This window comes from Lampris incognitus, chromosome 3 (genome assembly GCF_029633865.1).
Source record: "Lampris incognitus isolate fLamInc1 chromosome 3, fLamInc1.hap2, whole genome shotgun sequence".
NCBI lineage: Eukaryota > Metazoa > Chordata > Actinopteri > Lampriformes > Lampridae > Lampris > Lampris incognitus.
This window is the reverse complement of record NC_079213.1, coordinates 9,670,026-9,688,084: the sequence shown is the minus strand read 5'-3', so window position 1 is coordinate 9,688,084 and position 18,059 is coordinate 9,670,026. Positions and strand designations below refer to the sequence as shown.

The 18,059-nt window shown below is 45.1% G+C and overlaps 7 protein-coding genes across 7 annotated transcripts; 5 read left to right on the top strand and 2 right to left on the bottom strand.

The window, feature by feature from the left end:
- The first annotated feature begins 4,535 nt into the window (after positions 1-4,535).
- LOC130109449 (histone H1-like) lies at positions 4,536-5,486 on the top strand. Its single transcript, XM_056276358.1, has one exon. It carries the CDS (start codon positions 4,568-4,570, stop codon positions 5,177-5,179), a length of 612 nt encoding a protein of 203 aa, XP_056132333.1. The 5' UTR covers positions 4,536-4,567; the 3' UTR covers positions 5,180-5,486.
- Positions 5,487-6,705: 1,219 nt separating this feature from the next.
- LOC130109459 (histone H2B 1/2-like) lies at positions 6,706-7,106 on the top strand. The gene has a single exon (XM_056276368.1). It carries the CDS (start codon positions 6,712-6,714, stop codon positions 7,084-7,086), a length of 375 nt encoding a protein of 124 aa, XP_056132343.1. The 5' UTR covers positions 6,706-6,711; the 3' UTR covers positions 7,087-7,106.
- A 980-nt stretch (positions 7,107-8,086) lies between these two features.
- LOC130109450 (histone H3) lies at positions 8,087-8,599 on the top strand. The gene has a single exon (XM_056276359.1). It carries the CDS (start codon positions 8,105-8,107, stop codon positions 8,513-8,515), a length of 411 nt encoding a protein of 136 aa, XP_056132334.1. The 5' UTR covers positions 8,087-8,104; the 3' UTR covers positions 8,516-8,599.
- A 3,567-nt stretch (positions 8,600-12,166) lies between these two features.
- Positions 12,167-12,616, top strand: LOC130109454 (histone H2A-like). Its single transcript, XM_056276362.1, has one exon. The coding sequence runs from the start codon at positions 12,179-12,181 to the stop codon at positions 12,560-12,562; it is 384 nt and encodes a 127-aa protein (XP_056132337.1). The 5' UTR covers positions 12,167-12,178; the 3' UTR covers positions 12,563-12,616.
- Positions 12,617-13,999: 1,383 nt separating this feature from the next.
- LOC130109461 (histone H4) lies at positions 14,000-14,477 on the top strand. Its single transcript, XM_056276370.1, has one exon. It carries the CDS (start codon positions 14,121-14,123, stop codon positions 14,430-14,432), a length of 312 nt encoding a protein of 103 aa, XP_056132345.1. The 5' UTR covers positions 14,000-14,120; the 3' UTR covers positions 14,433-14,477.
- A 625-nt stretch (positions 14,478-15,102) lies between these two features.
- LOC130109453 (histone H2A-like) lies at positions 15,103-15,562 on the bottom strand. Its single transcript, XM_056276361.1, has one exon. The coding sequence runs from the start codon at positions 15,540-15,542 to the stop codon at positions 15,159-15,161; it is 384 nt and encodes a 127-aa protein (XP_056132336.1). The 5' UTR covers positions 15,543-15,562; the 3' UTR covers positions 15,103-15,158.
- Positions 15,563-16,470: 908 nt separating this feature from the next.
- Positions 16,471-17,039, bottom strand: LOC130109456 (histone H2B 1/2-like). Its single transcript, XM_056276365.1, has one exon. The coding sequence runs from the start codon at positions 17,026-17,028 to the stop codon at positions 16,654-16,656; it is 375 nt and encodes a 124-aa protein (XP_056132340.1). The 5' UTR covers positions 17,029-17,039; the 3' UTR covers positions 16,471-16,653.
- Between the last annotated feature and the right edge of the window lie 1,020 nt (positions 17,040-18,059).

The window sequence follows — 18,059 nt, the reverse complement described above, 5'->3', positions numbered from 1 at the left end:
TTGTTGAGCACTTTCCCTACCATTGAGTGTTTCTTTTAACAAAGTTATATACATACATATACATATATACACACACACACACACACACACACACACACACACACACACACACACACATATATATATATAGGCAGCTGATGACTGCGCGACACACGAAACAAGCTTGCACTGCTATGTATTACGTTTTTTTTTTTCCTACATCTACAGTGCATCCGGAAAGTATTCACACCCCTTCACTTTCCCCACATTTTGTTATGCTACAGCCTTATTCCGAAATGGATTAAATTCTTTTTTTTCTCATCAATCTACACACAATACCCCATAATGACAAAGTGAAAAATATTTTGTAGAAATGTTTGCAAATGTATTAAAAATAAAAAACTGAAATATTGCATGTACATAAGTATTCACACCCTTTGCTATGACACTCAAAATTGAGCTCAGGTTCATCCTGTTTCCACTGATCAACCTTAAGATCTTTCTACATCTTGATTGGAGTCCACCTGTAGTAAATTCAATGGATCGGACATGATTTGGAAAGGCACACACCTGTCTATATAAGGTCCCACTGTTGACAGTGCATGTCAGAGCAGAAACCAAGCCATGAAGTCAAAGGAATTGTCTGTGGACCTCCGAGACAGAATTGTATCGAGGCACAGATTTGGGGAAGGGTACAAAAAATTTCTACGGCTTTGAAGGTCCCGAAGAGCACAGTGGTCTCCATCATTCGTAAATGGAAGAAGTTTGGATCCACCAGGACTCTTCCTAGAGCTGGCCGCCCAGCCAAACTGAGCAATCGGGGGGAGAAGGGCCTTGGTCAGGGAGGTGACCAAGAACCCGATGGTCACTCTGACAGAGCTCCAGCGTTCCCCTGTGGAGATGGGAGAACCTTCCAGAAGGACAACCATCTCTGCAGCACTCCACCAATCAGGCCTTTATGGTAGAGTGGCCAGACGGAAGCCTCTGCTCAGTAAAAGGCACGTGACAGCCCGCTTGGAGTTTGCCAGAAAGCACCCAAAGGACTCTCAGACCATGAGAAACAAGATTCTCTGGTCTGATGAAACCAAGATTGAACTCTTTGGCCTGAATGCCAAACGTCACATCTGGAGGAAACCAGGCACCTCTCATCACCTTGCTAATACCATCCCTACAGTGAAGCATGGTGGTGGCAGCATCATGCTGTGGGGATGTTTTTCAGCGGCAGGAACTGGGAGACTATTCAGGATCGAGGGAAAGATGAATGGAGCAAAGTACAGAGAGATCCTTGATGAAAACCTGCTCCAGAGCGCTCAGGACCTCAGACTGGGGCGAAGGTTTTCCTTTCAACACGACAACGACCCTAAGCACATAGCCAAGACAACGAAGGAGTGGCATCGGGACAAGTCTGTGAATGTCCTTGAGTGGCCCAGCCAGAGCCCAGACTTGAACCCAATTGAACATCTCTGGAAAGACCTGAAAATAGCTGTGCAGCGACGCTCCCCATCTAAGCTTACAGAGCTCGAGAGGATCTGCAGAGAAGAATGGGAGAAATACCCGAAATATAGGTGTGCCAAGCTTGTAGCTTCATACCCAAGAAGACTTGAGACTATAATCGCTGCCAAGGGTGTCTCAACCAAGTACTGAGTAGAGGGTGTGAATACTTATGTACATGCAATATTTCAGTTTTTTATTTTTAATAAATTTGCAAAAATTTCTAGAAAACCTTTTTCGCTTTGTCATTATGGGGTATTGCATGTAGATTGATGAGAAAAAAAAGAATTTAATCCATTTTGGAAAAAGGCTGTAACATAACAAAATGTGGGGAAAGTGACGGGGTGTGAATACTTCCTGGATGCACTGTATATACCATACAAGAGTATCAATTTGCCTAATGTGCACTGAGCCATTGCTAAGACACGTTCAGCTTTGCAATGGAGTGATGATAATTCTGATGCAGACCCCTGTCTGATTAAGGGTACCAGAAATGCAAAGTAACACCAACTGTGGGTTTCTTTCGGGAAACAGCTATAAGCCTGATTACCACAGATCAGATAGACCTTTCCAGGCAGTACAGGTGGCTTAGTGAATGTTATCTTTACTGTCTGATTATAATGAGTAGTGTCTGCAGCAATTTCATGACTGGGGTCCTGTACACACAAAGAAACATCAGGCAGGGCATGCACATGCAGAGTAGGCCAAGTGGATGAACAGTTGTGAGCCGATGACTTAGTAGAAAATATAGGCTTAGAGCAGTTATACACAGTAAACCCTAAAAATGCCAATTGTATTTGCAAATTCCATGGAGCTGAACACACCCCAGCTACAATGTGATAGGTGTATTCTGATTCAGTCATAGGCTTACATTCTGTATCATTATTGCAATTAGCAGGCATGGCCAGAAACTCTACATGATATCGAAGCATTGCATTTACCACTGTTTCAAATTTGGATACCTTCCATAACACCGCATAGTTCAACCCACGTGGCCTGTAACCTTTCTTGAACTCAGACAAGAGAAATGAGATTATCTCTACCTCACTATCGGGTAGATCATTATGAATAAGCCCTGAGACATAACAGACTGGTAAGGCGTCAAATAGGTTAATATCGATCACCCTAAAGTCCGCTGCAGACAACAGTACTGGAACTACCATAGGTGATTGGAACAACTTAGGTAATTTCAAACAAATCCAACAATTCGTAAAATTACAAGAGGTGGCCCATTCTTTCTTCATAGTTAGAGCCAGATTTCCCCAACAGGTAACAAACCATCTTACACACATTAAAGGAGTTTCAACAGTCTGGATGGCAACTATGGAGTTAGCAATACCTTTACATATCTGTGATTGATGTCCTGGTGGCCAATCTGCATCTACATGGCATGTGGGTTTTCCATCCTTTTGACACCAGACTGCAGACTGTTTTAAGTCCTCAGCTGTAAGTTGGTCTGTAACTAGCACTTTCCAGTGTTCTGTTCCACATGTAGTGACACGACAGTAATTATCGCTTATCCCTGACCAATAAACTTTGCCTACTTCGACCAAACTGAAACCAGAACTTCAACCAAACTTGTACCAGGGTGAACTGTAGGGTCAGTGGTTAGTAAACAGCTATCTCTATCATGCTTATCTCTCCTGTACAAAAAGACATTGAAGTCATCTTTACGTCTGGCAATTTGGCTATGGTGGGTGTGAAAGGTGTTGAATGAGGATGTAACGGGGGTCGTTGTTACCATATTGTTATCCTGCAGAGAATCAAATACCCATAACATGGGACCCACAATCATAACAGTTATTATTGCAAAACAACAAATAATTCCCCCGAGACTAAATCCAATTCTCATAAAAGGATGCTAGGGCCTGCTTTCAGGTACTGGCCTCATCGTTATAAAGTACCTCGATGGTGCCCTATTGTTATCAGGCTCCATTATATAAAGAATGTCCTTAGAGGCAGGTAGCAAGGTGATATGTATAATGAAACTCCTACCTTTGCTGTGAAGATTATGTTAAATGGTATGGACATTAAGGGGGGGGGGTCCTAATAATAGATATATTAGGAACGTACATATTAATTATACAACTCCTCATGCAAATTTTTTTTGAATTCTCAATTTGAAAACATCGACTGGAATGTAGTACGGACCTTTAATAATAAGTTTTGTGTCACCCACAAAGTTAAAAATGTATATTTCAAAATAATTCATCTTGTTTATCCAACCAATCAGACACTTAAAACATACAAACGCGACATTGATGTAAAATGTGTTTTTTGGAGCTCCTCATACACGTGCACATTTTTCCTTTGGATTTTACCTTCATGGCTGTTATATGTACATTGACTGCACATTCAAGACATCGTGGACAACAGACTACCATATCATACAATGTACCAGCAGTTTAATTACGGATTTCAATAAACTGTTATCAATACATTTAAACCAATTTATTGAGATGTTGCTATTCTTTAATAGTTTATTAATGCATTCAATATAAGATAAATATTTCCAGCCACTTTTCCATCTCACACAGGAAGCTGAGCTGAAAGAGGCGACAGATCGCCACCAACAGTGTGTTTGCCCACATGAAGAAAGCGTGATTTTAAAATGAAATTCTCTGGAAATGACGACTTTTTTGATCGTCCATGGTTGTCAAACAATTCAAGCAACTGGTAAACGACTGTTGATCTGAATCCAATTATTTTAACATGTTTTAGAAACCGAATATTGGAGCGTGTTGCAGTCACTGGCAGTGTATAGATGAGGTTTCACATGTCTCGAAACGGAAGGCAAACGTCTGCTCCACTCTAACTGGGTTTATTATGAGGTGCCAAGGGTCTCCTTCATGATCGATATTGTTTATAAGTGATTTTTGGACTTGAGAAGGTGATTTTTGGTGTTTTATCGGAGAGAGAAAACACAAGTGTGGCAGCGCTCCGGCAGCGCAGTCGCCAGACTGGGGCAGTTGAGTCTCTCTGGTTCTCACAGTGTGTTTATATCCCTGCCTGCGCTCCTTCCCCTCTATCAGCCTACTGGCTCTGTTGAGTTCGTGTCTCGCAACAGTAGAAGAAGAAGAAGAAGACTAAAGACTAAATGGCAGAAGTCGCTCCCGCACCGGCAGCCGCCGCCGCTCCGGCGAAAGCGGCCAAGAAGAAAGCGCCCCGCCCCAAGAAGAGTGGCCCCAGCGTCGCGGAGCTCATCGTCAAGGCCGTGTCGGCGTCCAAGGAGAGAAGCGGCGTGTCTTTGGCAGCGCTGAAGAAGACTCTGGCTGCCGGCGGCTACGACGTAGAGAAGAACAAGGCTCGCGTCAAAGTGGCCGTCAAGAGCCTGGTAACCAAGGGCGCTCTGGTGCAGGTCAAAGGAACCGGCGCCTCGGGCTCCTTCAAAATCAATAAGAAAGCGGAAGACGCCAAGAAACCCGCCAAGAAAGCGGTAAAAGCAAAGAAAGCCGTGGCCAAGAAACCCGCAGCCGCCAAGAAGGCGGCAGCTAAGAAACCCGCAGCCGCCAAGAAGTCCCCGAAGAAGGCCAAGAAACCTGTGGCAGCCAAGAAGCCCAAGAGCCCCAAGAAGGCCGCCAAAAGCCCCAAGAAGGCGGTCAAAAAGCCCGCCACCCCCAAGAAGACCGCAGCTAAGAAGGCTGCTAAGCCCAAGACGGTCAAGCCGAAGGCGGCCAAGCCAAAGAAGGCGGCCGCCAAGAAGAAGTAGATGGACACGTCGTCTTGATAAAACACCTCCAAAGGCTCTTTTAAGAGCCAACCACAATCGCAATGAAAGAGCATTTCGCAACAACCCAACCTCACCTATAAACGTCTTGATGCATCTTCTAGAATAGATCATCCAGCTAAGAACGTTACACAAACTTAAACCGATTCATCTTGGATGCAATGTTTATCGACAGTTTACCTACAAACGATAATGACTGAAATGGATTGTTACGACTTCATCGTTCGTCACAAACTTTATTACTCTGAAATGACACAAAACACCTCAGTTCTCCAGTGGCTGGTTAGACCAGACACAGCATTTGACTGGAAGACAGCTTTGTTTTTTTGGGGGGGGGGGGGGGGCATGACAGTATAGCCACAAGTTTATGTTGTTAATTTTTTATATCCTATAGCTGTAGTTGATTTAGTGACGTCACTGTTGGTGTTGTAACTGCTGCAGACTGACATGCCATGTTTAAAATACATAATGCCATTTTTACAACAAGTTTTAAAGTAACAAAACCATTAAGCTGTACAAGCATATTTTCAGAGGAATGATGTCACTTGTTTCTTTTGTTTGTTTGTTTTTTCTATTATTTATTTATTTTCTTTCTTTTTGTATGAGTTGTTTTCTCGTTTTCATAATCCCTAGTAGATTTGTTTTGTTATTTTTTATTCAGTCATTTCTTACTGTACCATTTTGTGGAATACATGTCTGCTATATTTGTACATTTCAATATTTTGCAATAAAGTTTATTAAAAAAAAAGACTGGCACGCCATAATGCAACAGGCAGTGACAGATTGACAAATAAGCAATCAATAGATCAAGAATCTGCTAATGATTGGCTATTGTAAATGGCTTGGGTTAAAAGCGCCCATTAAATGAGAATATAAAAACAGTTTAACACAATTATTCATAAAATCGTTCCTTACACGTTGAAAAATAGAAGATTATTGAACCCGTATAGCCGTTACTTATGGATGAGTCACACGCCTGCTTTTTTATACATAAAAAATAGCTCCTGCTTGCTGAACGTGATACCTTTTTTCTTTTTCTCATAACCACCTTAAATTTTTTGTTTACTTTAAAACAATATCTACTACTAGTATATATACATATATGTTTTTTTTTTGTTACTAAAAAATTAGTTGTGTTAGCTCAGCTCTATGAGGCCTACAGGCCATAAATAGCAAATAGAAGTTCAAAACTTGTAATGTTCACAAGAACTTAAGTTTATATTGATCTAAAAAAAACATTAGGTGACAATATATGTATTATTATGGATTTGTAATCAGCTATAATGGAGCGGTCATTTTGGACCAGGAACACAAAATTAATATGAAAGGCGCAACAGGAAGCCTACTCTAGTCCAAGGAGTCACGCGACACGGCGCATGCGCAGTCAGCTGACAGTATTTGACCAATCTTACAAGAGGACCAGCACAGTAAAACTTGCATCAATTGTGTACAAATACAGCGTCTGAGCATAGCCGCCACCATTATTACTATTGTAGAATTACGAGTTTAGCGTCATGCCTGAACCCGCCAAGTCAGCGCCCAAAAAGGGCTCCAAGAAAGCCGTGACCAAAGCCGCCGGCAAGGGAGGAAAGAAGCGAAGAAAGACCAGGAAGGAGAGCTACGCCATCTACGTGTACAAGGTCCTGAAGCAGGTGCACCCTGATACCGGCATCTCCTCCAAGGCCATGGGCATCATGAACTCTTTCGTTAACGACATCTTCGAGCGCATCGCCGGTGAGGCTTCTCGCCTGGCGCATTACAACAAGCGCTCCACCATCACCTCAAGGGAGATCCAGACCGCCGTCCGCCTGCTGCTCCCCGGGGAGCTGGCCAAGCACGCCGTGTCTGAGGGCACCAAGGCCGTCACCAAGTACACCAGCTCCAAGTAATCTGCCCATTGGCCCAAACAAACGGCTCTTTTAAGAGCCACGCACAACCTCACCCAGAGAGCTGTTCTGTTATCAGTGATACTTTATCATGTGCTGTGACGTCCAACACCGGAACAATTTAATTCTCACACAACTAGAAATAAAAGTTAGCTGTGCTTGATTTGTTAGCTGTTCATGGATACAAGCGAAACTTGCTCCATATTGAATAGTCAGATCCCTCTAGTGATCTATGAAGCCTCCACATTCTCATTTCCCCCATGCATGCATCAAAGGGAAATTCGATCAGTTACGAATTCGAGTCTGGTCTTTTTTAGTCACATCTAAAAATAGTTACATTTTTTGCAAGTTTATTGGGTGATAGTTTAATTACTCAATGTGTATTTATCTTTTGATAATTGTAAGTAAACCTTTGAAGTCTTCCAACAAATCTATGGACATGTGTACAAATGTTCCTCCATTGTCACCAGTCAACCTGAGCTTTGTTAAAGGATCAGTTTAACGTTTTTTTTTACTCATATTTTTCTTCAAAATCTTTAAAACCTTGTTTTCTTACCAATCTTATTAAATTTAGGGGTAATGTGTGTACCTATTTGATTTTTCACTGCCAGTCATTGGGGAGACAATCGGTTATAATAAACATACTTATCAATCCAAATTCTAAACTATAACCTATATATAATCTACTATTATACTAAATCTATATCTTTAGTATTTTATTCTTCAACCAATAATTCAATAATCTATACATATATTAATGTGAGATGGTTTTAATTTTTCATTTGCTTCTGTTTCAGACTTGGTTGGGTTATGAGAAACTGACGTGAGGAGGCGCCCTTTAGTTTGAATATGCCGCGGGTTTTTCAAAGCGACTCTGCTCCAATAAGGATCTGTCAGAGAGCACGTGTTCCTGGCCAAGACCAATCAGCGTGTGGCTGGACTCCGGCTCTGGCTATATAACCACGGCGTTTGCAGCGTGCCAGTAAGTCTTTAGTAAGGAGAAGTGAGACTTTCGTCTACTATGGCTAGAACAAAGCAGACCGCCCGTAAGTCCACCGGTGGCAAAGCCCCCAGGAAGCAGCTCGCTACCAAGGCCGCCCGTAAAAGCGCCCCGGCTACCGGCGGTGTGAAGAAGCCTCACCGCTACAGGCCCGGTACCGTCGCTCTCCGAGAGATCCGTCGCTACCAGAAATCCACGGAGCTGCTGATACGTAAGCTGCCCTTCCAGCGGCTGGTGAGGGAAATTGCCCAGGATTTCAAAACTGACCTGCGCTTCCAGAGCTCCGCTGTCATGGCCCTTCAGGAGGCCAGCGAGGCTTACCTGGTCGGTCTTTTCGAGGACACCAACCTGTGCGCCATACACGCCAAGAGGGTCACCATCATGCCCAAGGACATTCAGTTGGCTCGCCGCATCCGCGGAGAGCGTGCTTAAGCCCCGTCACCTGACAACCCACAACGGCTCTTTTAAGAGCCACACACCTGTCACTTAAGAGCGTTTGTCCACATCCTGCTGTTCAATATCAGCCTTATTTATATACATCACTCTAAATCTTCCCGTCAGCCTAGAAACACAGGAAGCCTCCAGTCAACGTAGAATATTTTTATCGAAATTGCGCTGCGCCCTAGAAAACCCATCCACTGAGGATGCACAAGCCAGTGCATCTTTAGTCCCGGTCCCGAGGCCGGACAAATGGGGAGGGTTGCGTCAGGAAGGGCATCCGGCGTAAAATATTTGCCAAATCAAATATGCGGATCATAAATAAGACTTACATACCGGATCGGTCGAGGCCCGGTTTACCAACGACCGGTACTGTTAACCAGCAGGGCGTCGGTGGAATCTATGCTACTGTTAGGAGAAGGAGAGGGGGAAAGCATGTCCAGAGGCAGCTAGAGAGGAGGAAGGGTAGGCATGTGGAGGTGAGAGTTGGAACTTTGAATGTTGGCACTATGGCTGCTAAAGGGAGAGAGCTGGCTGACATGATGGAAAGAAGAAAGGTAGGCATACTGTGTGTGCAAGAGACCAGGTGGAAGGGGAGTAAGGCCAGGAGTATCGGAGGTGGCTTCAAACTCTTCTACCATGGTGTGAATGGGAGGAGTAATGGGGTAGGGGTAATTCTGAAGGAAGATTATGTCAAGAGCGTGTTGGAGGTGAAGAGAGTGTCAGACAGAGTGATGAGTATGAAGCTGGAAATTGAAGGTTTATTGCTGAATGTTATCAGCGCATATGCCCCGCAAGTTGGGTGTGAGATGGATGAAAAAGAAGAATTCTGGAATGAGTTGGACGACATGGTGGAGAGGGTACCCAAGGAGGAGAGAGTGGTGATTGGAGCGGACTTCAATGGACATGTTGGTGAAGGGAACAGAGGTGATGAGGAGGTGATGGGAAGGTATGGAGTCAAGAAGAGAAATGTGGAAGGACAGATGGTGGTCGATTTTGCGAAAAGGATGGAAATGGCTGTGGTGAATACATATTTCAAGAAGAGGGAGGAACACAGGGTGACGTACAAGAGTGGAGGAAAATGCACACAGGTGGACTATATCTTATGTAGAAGGCGCCATCTAAAAGGGATTGGAGACTGCAAGATGGGGACAGGGGAGAACGTAGCTAGGCAGCATCGGATGGTGGTCTGTAGGATGACTTTGGAGACCAAGAAGAGGAAGCGAGTGAAGACACAGCCGAAGATGAAATGGTGGAAGTTGAGGAAGGAAGACTGTTGTGTGGAGTTCAGGCAGGAGTTAAGACAGGCACTGGGTGGTAGTGAAGAGTTGCCAGATGGCTGGACAACCACTGCGGAAATAGTGAGGGAGACAGCTAGGAAGGTACTTGGTGTGTCATCAGGACAGCGGAAGGAAGACAAGGAGACTTGGTGGTGGAATGAGGAAGTACAGCAAATTATACAGAAGAAAAGGTTGGCAAAGAAGAAGTGGGATAGTAAGAGAGATGAAGAAAGTAGACAGGAGGACAAGGAGATGCAGCGTAAAGCAAAAAGAGAGGTGGCAAAGGAAAAGGAAAAGGCGTATGGTGAGCTGTATGACAGGGTAGACACTAAGGAAGGACAAAAGGACTTGTACCGATTGGCTAGATAGAGGGACCAAGCTGCAAAGGATGTGCAGCAAGTTAGGGCGATCAAGGATAGAGATGGAAATGTGCTGACAAGCGAGGAGAGTGTGCTAAGAAGGTGGAAGGAATACTTTGAGGGGCTGATGAATGAAGAAAATGAGAGAGAGAGAATGTTCGATGATGTAGGGATAGTGAATCAGGAAGTTCAGTGGATTAACAAGGAGGAAGTGAGGGCAGCTATGAAGAGGATGAAGATTGGAAAGGCAGTTGGTCCTGATGACATACCTGTGGAGGCATGGAGATGTTTAGGAGAGATGGCAGTGGAGTTTTTAACTAGATTGTTTAACACAATCCTGGAAAGTGAGAGGGTGCCTGAGGAGTGGAGAAGAAGCATACTGGTACCGATTTTCAAGAACAAGGGCGATGTGCAGAACTGCAGCAACTAAAGAGGTATAAAGTTGATCAGCCACAGCATGAAGATTTGGGAAAGAGTAATAGAAGCGAGGTTAAGAGGAGAGGTGATGATCAGCGAGCAGCAGTATGGTTTCATGCCACGAAAGAGCACCACAGATGTGATGTTTGCTTTGAGAATGTTGATGGAGAAGTATAGAGAAGGCCAGAAAGAGTTGCATTGTATCTTTGTAGATTTAGAGAAAGCTTATGACAGAGTGCTGAGAGAGGAGGTGTGGTATTGTATGAGGAAGTCAGGAGTTGCAGAGAAGTATGTAGGAGTGGTACAGGATACGTATGAGGCAAGTGTGACAATGGTGAGGTGTGCGGTTGGAATGACAGATGGGTTCAAGGTGGAGGTCGGATTACATCAAGGATCGGCTCTGAGCCCTTTCTTGTTTGACATGGTGATGGACAGGTTGACGGACAAGATCAGGCAAGAGTCTTCATGGACGATGATGTTCGCGGATGACATTGTGATCTGTAGCGAGAGAAGGGTGCAGGTTGAGGAGAGCCTGGAGAGGTGGAGGTATGCACTGGAGAGAAGAGGAATGAAAGTCAGTAGGAGCGAGATGGAATACCTATGTGTGAATGAGAGAGAGGACAGTGGAATGGTCAGGGTGCAAGGAGTGGAGGTGACAAAGGCATTTGAGTTTAAATACTTGGGGTCAACTGTCCAAAGTAACGGGGAGTACAGTAGAGAGGTGAAAAAGAGAGTGCAGGCAGGGTGGAGTGGGTGGGGGAGAGTGTCAGGAGTGATTTGCGACAGAAGGGTACCAGCAAGAGTTAAAGGGAAAGTTTACAAGATGATTGTGAGACCAGCTATGTTATATGGTTTGGGGACAGTGGCACAGACGAAAAGACAGGAGGTGGAGCTGGAGGTGGCAGAGATGAAGATGCGAAGATTTTCACTGGGAGTGACGAAGAAGGGCAGGATTTGGAACGATTATATTAGAGGGACCGCTCAGGTTGGACGGTTTGGAGACAAAGCAAGAGAGGCAAGATTGAGATGGTTTGGACATGTGTGGAGGAGAGATGCTGAGTATATTGGGAGAAGGATGCTGAATATGGAGCTGCCAGGGAAGAGGAAGGCCAAAGAGGAGGTTTATAGATGTGGTGAGGGGAGACATGCAGGTGGCTGGTGTGACAGAGGAAGACGCAGAAGACAGGAAGAAATGGAAACGGATGATCCGCTGTGGCGACCCCTAACGGGAGCAGCCGAAAGTAGTAGTAGTAGCAATGCGCCCTAGACAAAACATTAGAGGTGTTTACAGAGATGTCACTTTTTTGATTTGGTTCCTGTGTTTTTGGGCACATAAACGATATTGGCGGGAAGATACTCGAGAGGCCGAGTCTGTTAGAGTGACGTATTAACACCACTAGCTCTGATTGGTCTAAACGTTAAGAGCTCGTTTAACAGATTCTCTAACCCTCATTGGCGAAGAGCTCGCGCCATTTCATCAGTTGAATACTCTTCGCTGATTGGACCGTGTTTTATCTCCGCGTAGCTCCGTCTTTAAATACCGCCTGCTGACTGGTCGCGACTTTAGCTTTCAGCGTTTAACCGAACGAAGAGAATCAAACATGAGCGGCAGAGGAAAGACCGGTGGAAAGGCGAGGGCCAAGGCCAAGACCCGATCCTCCCGTGCCGGGCTCCAGTTCCCTGTGGGCCGTGTTCACAGACTCCTCCGCAAGGGCAACTATGCCGAGCGTGTCGGTGCCGGAGCCCCGGTCTACCTGGCGGCTGTGTTGGAGTATCTGACCGCTGAGATTCTGGAGCTGGCTGGAAACGCGGCCCGGGACAACAAGAAGACCCGCATCATCCCCCGTCACCTGCAGCTGGCCGTCCGCAACGACGAGGAGCTCAACAAGCTGCTGGGCGGAGTGACCATCGCTCAGGGCGGCGTGCTGCCCAACATCCAGGCGGTCCTGCTGCCCAAGAAGACCGACAAGCCCGCCAAGAAGTAGATCCACATTCAGCCCAACACAACAAAGGCTCTTTTAAGAGCCACACTAATCTGACAGAAAGCAGTGCTCCTGTTTCCATTTCACAGCAGATCACATACTGGCGACTTCTCTTATTCAGCTTCAAATAGAACCTTGGGGGGCGCTGACTTCAACGTAAGACAATTGTTCTATATAAATGTTGCAACCACTTTCTGTGTTTTCTAACCATTTAAGCCTGAATAATGTAAATGTGTCCTCACATTTAAGATACAAACCACAGATGGGCAGAGGTGTAAAAACCAGGTGCTTCATCAACAGGGACGTACATGAAGAGACGTAACATCATACGAGACCATTGTCTCAACCTCCTCCATGAAATGATGTCCCTCACCTCATCCACAAACTCCAGTGTTCTGAATGTGATGTTCATTACTGCCTACCAACCGTTTAAGAATAGATGCCAGATACTTAGAGATGTTATGGGTCACTGAGTTAATCATACTAACAATAGACCCCAATGGCACATCCTGTTTATTTATCTTAGGTAAACCATCAGGAACACTCACTTTGTCATGTCACTTCATGCACATGTGTACATGAAATGAAACGAAATGCCCTTTTCCACAGCCCACAGCAGTACAACACAAACACAAAAACACATCCAAAAACTACCAGAACACACTTATCCAAATCAATAAAACTCAATAATAAACTAAATAGTTGTCGCTTCCCCTGGGTATAATTTATGGTGCACATTTCTGTCAGTAGCATTGCCCTGTTCTAACAGCTTCAGATGATCTTATCACTTTTTTCCTTGCAGCCACTGCCTGGATCTCGTTTCAGGGGCTCATGAGTATTTATGTCTCCAAGCAACGTCATAAAAGTCTCTCAATAAATGTTGTGTCCAGATGAACTGAGTCGCCTTACTAACAGCTCACAATCACTTTACATGCCTAACATTACTAATGTCTTCCAAAACAAAAGCGGTGGTGGTGTGAGCAAATAGTCATAGGCCAAGCAGAATTCAGCTTTGGACGTGACTTTCACTAATTCATCTGGATCACATACTGCCCAACTTTTGATATAAACACTCTCTGGTTGAAATCGTTGCTGGGTTTTGAAAGAGGTGGTTGGAGGAAAATGTCTGATTTCACTTCTTTGGCCTGATGCGCTGACTTTGCCATCTCCACATCAGCAGCCTGCTGTGTTTCGGTCTTCTGTGGGTGAAGCGGATTATTTGCCACTTGGTAAAGAAGAAGAAAGTGTTTTTATTATTATTATTATAACAAGAATGTAGGGAGGGAATGTTAAGGAAAGGAAGCATTTTTTAAAAGAGCAATTCTACAATAAGTTTTTATTTCAGTTTAATGATTGAATCTGTCGATGTAGTTTGAAATACAATGAGGCCGTTCACATCGTCACCAGCGTCTTGATTTCCTGAAGGGGGCGGGGCTACACCGGACCAACCCACGAGGCTCTATCACGCCTCTATCACGTCCGCAGATGAGGTTTAAGTATACGAACCCTTACAGGACGTGTCCAGTTTGTCGTGTTCATCGGTGAGCAGTCCAGTATAAAGATGAGTGGCCGTGGTAAAGGAGGTAAAGGTCTGGGTAAAGGAGGCGCCAAGCGCCACCGCAAAGTCCTTCGTGATAACATCCAGGGAATCACCAAGCCCGCCATCCGCCGCCTGGCTCGCCGCGGCGGAGTGAAGCGTATCTCGGGTCTGATCTACGAGGAGACCCGCGGTGTCCTGAAGGTGTTTTTGGAGAACGTGATTCGTGATGCCGTCACCTACACCGAACACGCCAAGAGAAAGACCGTCACCGCCATGGACGTGGTGTACGCCTTGAAGAGACAGGGACGCACCCTGTACGGCTTCGGCGGTTAAACTGAGAAACCAAACCCACACAAAGGCTCTTTTAAGAGCCGCCCACCTCCTCAAGAGAGACTTCCTTACGATTGTAAATAATATTTATGTTTGTGATAGATCAATTTTAAGGCGGCACCGTGGTTATGGCAATATGCCACAACTGGCTACATAAACATGGAAGCGTTATTTGTATTTTACTTTTTAAAGGTGATATTTTTCTCAAACCAATAAGCTTTGACTGAAAACAGTTGAATTCTGCTTTGGCTGACTGATCATACTATTGATTTTGTTTTGGAAGACGTTAGTGATGTTAGGCATGGAAAGTGACGGTAAGTTAAGGCTGAATCAGTTCATCTGGACACATTCGAGAGAAATTTACTACTTAAAGATTATTGTGATCATCAAACCTTCCATTTTAAAAAATTCTCAATAAATCCTTTTAATCACCTGTCATTTACATCTTAAATGTGATGACATCTTTACGTTATTCGGACACTTGAAAGTAGTTAAAAAAAAATTTCGATAAGTGGTTGCAACATTTAAATAGAATAGTTTGAGAGAAGTTGGTTTAAGTCAGCGTTTTTCCCAGATTCCCTTGCAGTTGAATAAGAGAACAGTCGCCAGTTTGTGATCTGCTGTGAAGTGGTAGCAACATGGCATGGAAACAGGAGCACTGCTTTCTATCAGATTAGTGTGGCTCTTAAAAGAGCCTTTGTTGTGTTGGGCTGAAGGCTGTATGTGGATCTACTTCTTGGCGGGCTTGTCGGTCTTCTTGGGCAGCAGGACCGCCTGGATGTTGGGCAGCACGCCGCCCTGAGCGATGGTCACTCCGCCCAGCAGCTTGTTGAGCTCCTCGTCGTTGCGGACGGCCAGCTGCAGGTGACGGGGGATGATGCGGGTCTTCTTGTTGTCCCGGGCCGCGTTTCCAGCCAGCTCCAGAATCTCAGCGGTCAGATACTCCAACACAGCCGCCAGGTAGACCGGGGCTCCGGCACCGACACGCTCGGCATAGTTGCCCTTGCGGAGGAGTCTGTGAACACGACCCACAGGAAACTGGAGCCCGGCACGGGAGGATCGGGTCTTGGCCTTGGCCCTCGCCTTTCCACCGGTCTTTCCTCTGCCGCTCATGTTTGATTCTCTTCGTTCAGTTAAATGCTGAGAGCTAAAGTCGCGTCCGGTCAGCAGGCGGTATTTATACACGGAGCTACGCGAAAATAAAACACGGTCCAATCAGAGAAGAGTATTCAACTGATGAAATTGGCGCGAGGTCTTCGCCAATGAGCTATAGAGAATCTGTTAAACGAGCGCTTAACGTTTAGACCAATCAGAGCTGGTGGTGTTAAAACGTCACTCTAACAGATTCGGCCTCTCGACCGTCTTGGTATTTGTGCTTATATTATAAAATGTTCTCTTAATATACACTGTAAATTTACTCTGGCAAAAGTGCTTTGTTTTTGTTTAACATTATCATCATTATTGTTAATACTACAGTTCATTTTCTTTATTTACTTTTGTAATGACCATGTAAAGGTGTAAGGTTGTTTATAGTTGACTGTATATATATATATATATATATACACACACACACACAACGTTCCTGTATCGTTTGTATTCTTGCTAACAAAAATAAAAATATCTTGGTATTTGTGGCATCTTTATAATATGCATGTTCTGTCTTCACAGCCTCGTTCAGATCAACACAGAAGCTGTGCACTTCTTCGAGACTGGCACCATGGATGCACACCAGTCGGTGGGCTGTGTCACCCTCTGGATGATGGCATTTCTCTCCATCTTCGGGAGCTCCTCCTTTACCTTTTTCAGCATAGGGAGAGAGGTAGGCGCCGTGCTGTGTGTGCAGCATATGGCTGAGCATTGTCTTTCAGCTGTATACTCACAGGTTGTCTTTAATGTCCCATGCTCACCACATGCCTGTAGGCGTCTTCTGTTGCGCACCGTTTCATCCATTGGGAGAAGGATGCTGAATATGAAGCTGCCAGTGAAGAGGAAGGCCAAAATGGCTTATGGTTGTGATGAAAGAGGACATGCAGGTGGAAGAAGAATGCAGAGGACAGGAAGAGATGGAAACGGATGATCCGCTATGGCGACCCCTAACGGGAAGCAGCCGAAAGTGCTACTTAACGTCACACCACACGATAAAGTATCACTGATAACATAACAGCTCTCTGGTGAGGTTGTGTGTGGCTCTTAAAAGAGCCGTTTGTTTGGGCCAATGGGCAGATCACTTGGAGCTGGTGTACTTGGTGACGGCCTTGGTGCCCTCAGACACGGCGTGCTTGGCCAGCTCCCCGGGGAGCAGCAGGCGGACGGCGGTCTGGATCTCCCTTGAGGTGATGGTGGAGCGCTTGTTGTAATGCGCCAGGCGAGAAGCCTCACCGGCGATGCGCTCGAAGATGTCGTTAACGAAAGAGTTCATGATGCCCATGGCCTTGGAGGAGATGCCGGTATCGGGGTGCACCTGCTTCAGGACCTTGTACACGTAGATGGCGTAGCTCTCCTTCCTGGTCTTTCTTCGCTTCTTTCCTCCCTTGCCGGCGGCTTTGGTCACGGCTTTCTTGGAGCCCTTTTTGGGCGCTGACTTGGCGGGTTCAGGCATGACGCTACACTCGTAATTCTACAAGAGTAATGATGGCGGTTTCGCTCAGATACTGTATTTCTACACAATTGATGCAAATTTTACCGTGCTGGTCCTCGTGTAAGATTGGTCAAATACTGTCAGCTGACTGCGCATGCTCCGTGTCGCGTGACTCCTTGGACTAGAGTAGTCTTCCTGTTGTTCCTTGCACATTAATTTTGTGTTCCCGGTCCAAAATGACCGCTCCATTATAGCGGATTACAAATCCATAATAATACATATATTATCACCTAATTTTTTTTAGATCAATATAAACTTAAGTTCTTGTGAGCATTACAAGTTTTGAACTTCTATTTGCTATTTATGGCCTGTAGGCCTCATTGACCTGAGCTAATACAACTAATGTTTTAGAAAAAAAAAACAGTGTATGGATTAATCCAACTATAACAAATAATTGTGTTTTTTCTTGCTTCCAGTCTGGATTTACCTCAATCTATCCACATCACAAACATGTTGTAGACCAACACATCCAAGATGTTGAAGAACATCACCATGGGCCAACGTCATCCTCTCACAAGAGTAAGTGCCAGTAACCTGCAAAAGTGCAACAACCAGTAAATAAAATGAGTACATACAAGTGATACTTAATGTCAGCATAGTAACGTGAAAATTTGCATCAAAGCATTGTTCCGGGGAGTTCTCTGGGCGAAAACAACGCGAGCCAGCGGGACAAAAGCGCGTGCTGAGAGCCACCCTCTCTTTACAAATGCTGCTGCTCTGAGAGTGTCATGCTTAGTGGCTAGTCATGTTGCTAAGGCTACTTAGTGGCTAGTCGTGTTGCTAAGGCTACTTAGTGGCTAGTAGTGTTGCTAAGGCTACTTAGTGGCTAGTCGTGTTGTAAGGCTACTTAGTGGCTAGTCGTGTTGCTAAGGCTACTTAGTGGCTATTCGTGTTGCTAAGGCTACTTAGTGGCTAGTCGTGTTGCTAAGGCTACTTAGTGGCTAGTCGTGTTGCTAAGGCTACTTAGTGGCTATTCGTGTTGCTAAGGCTAC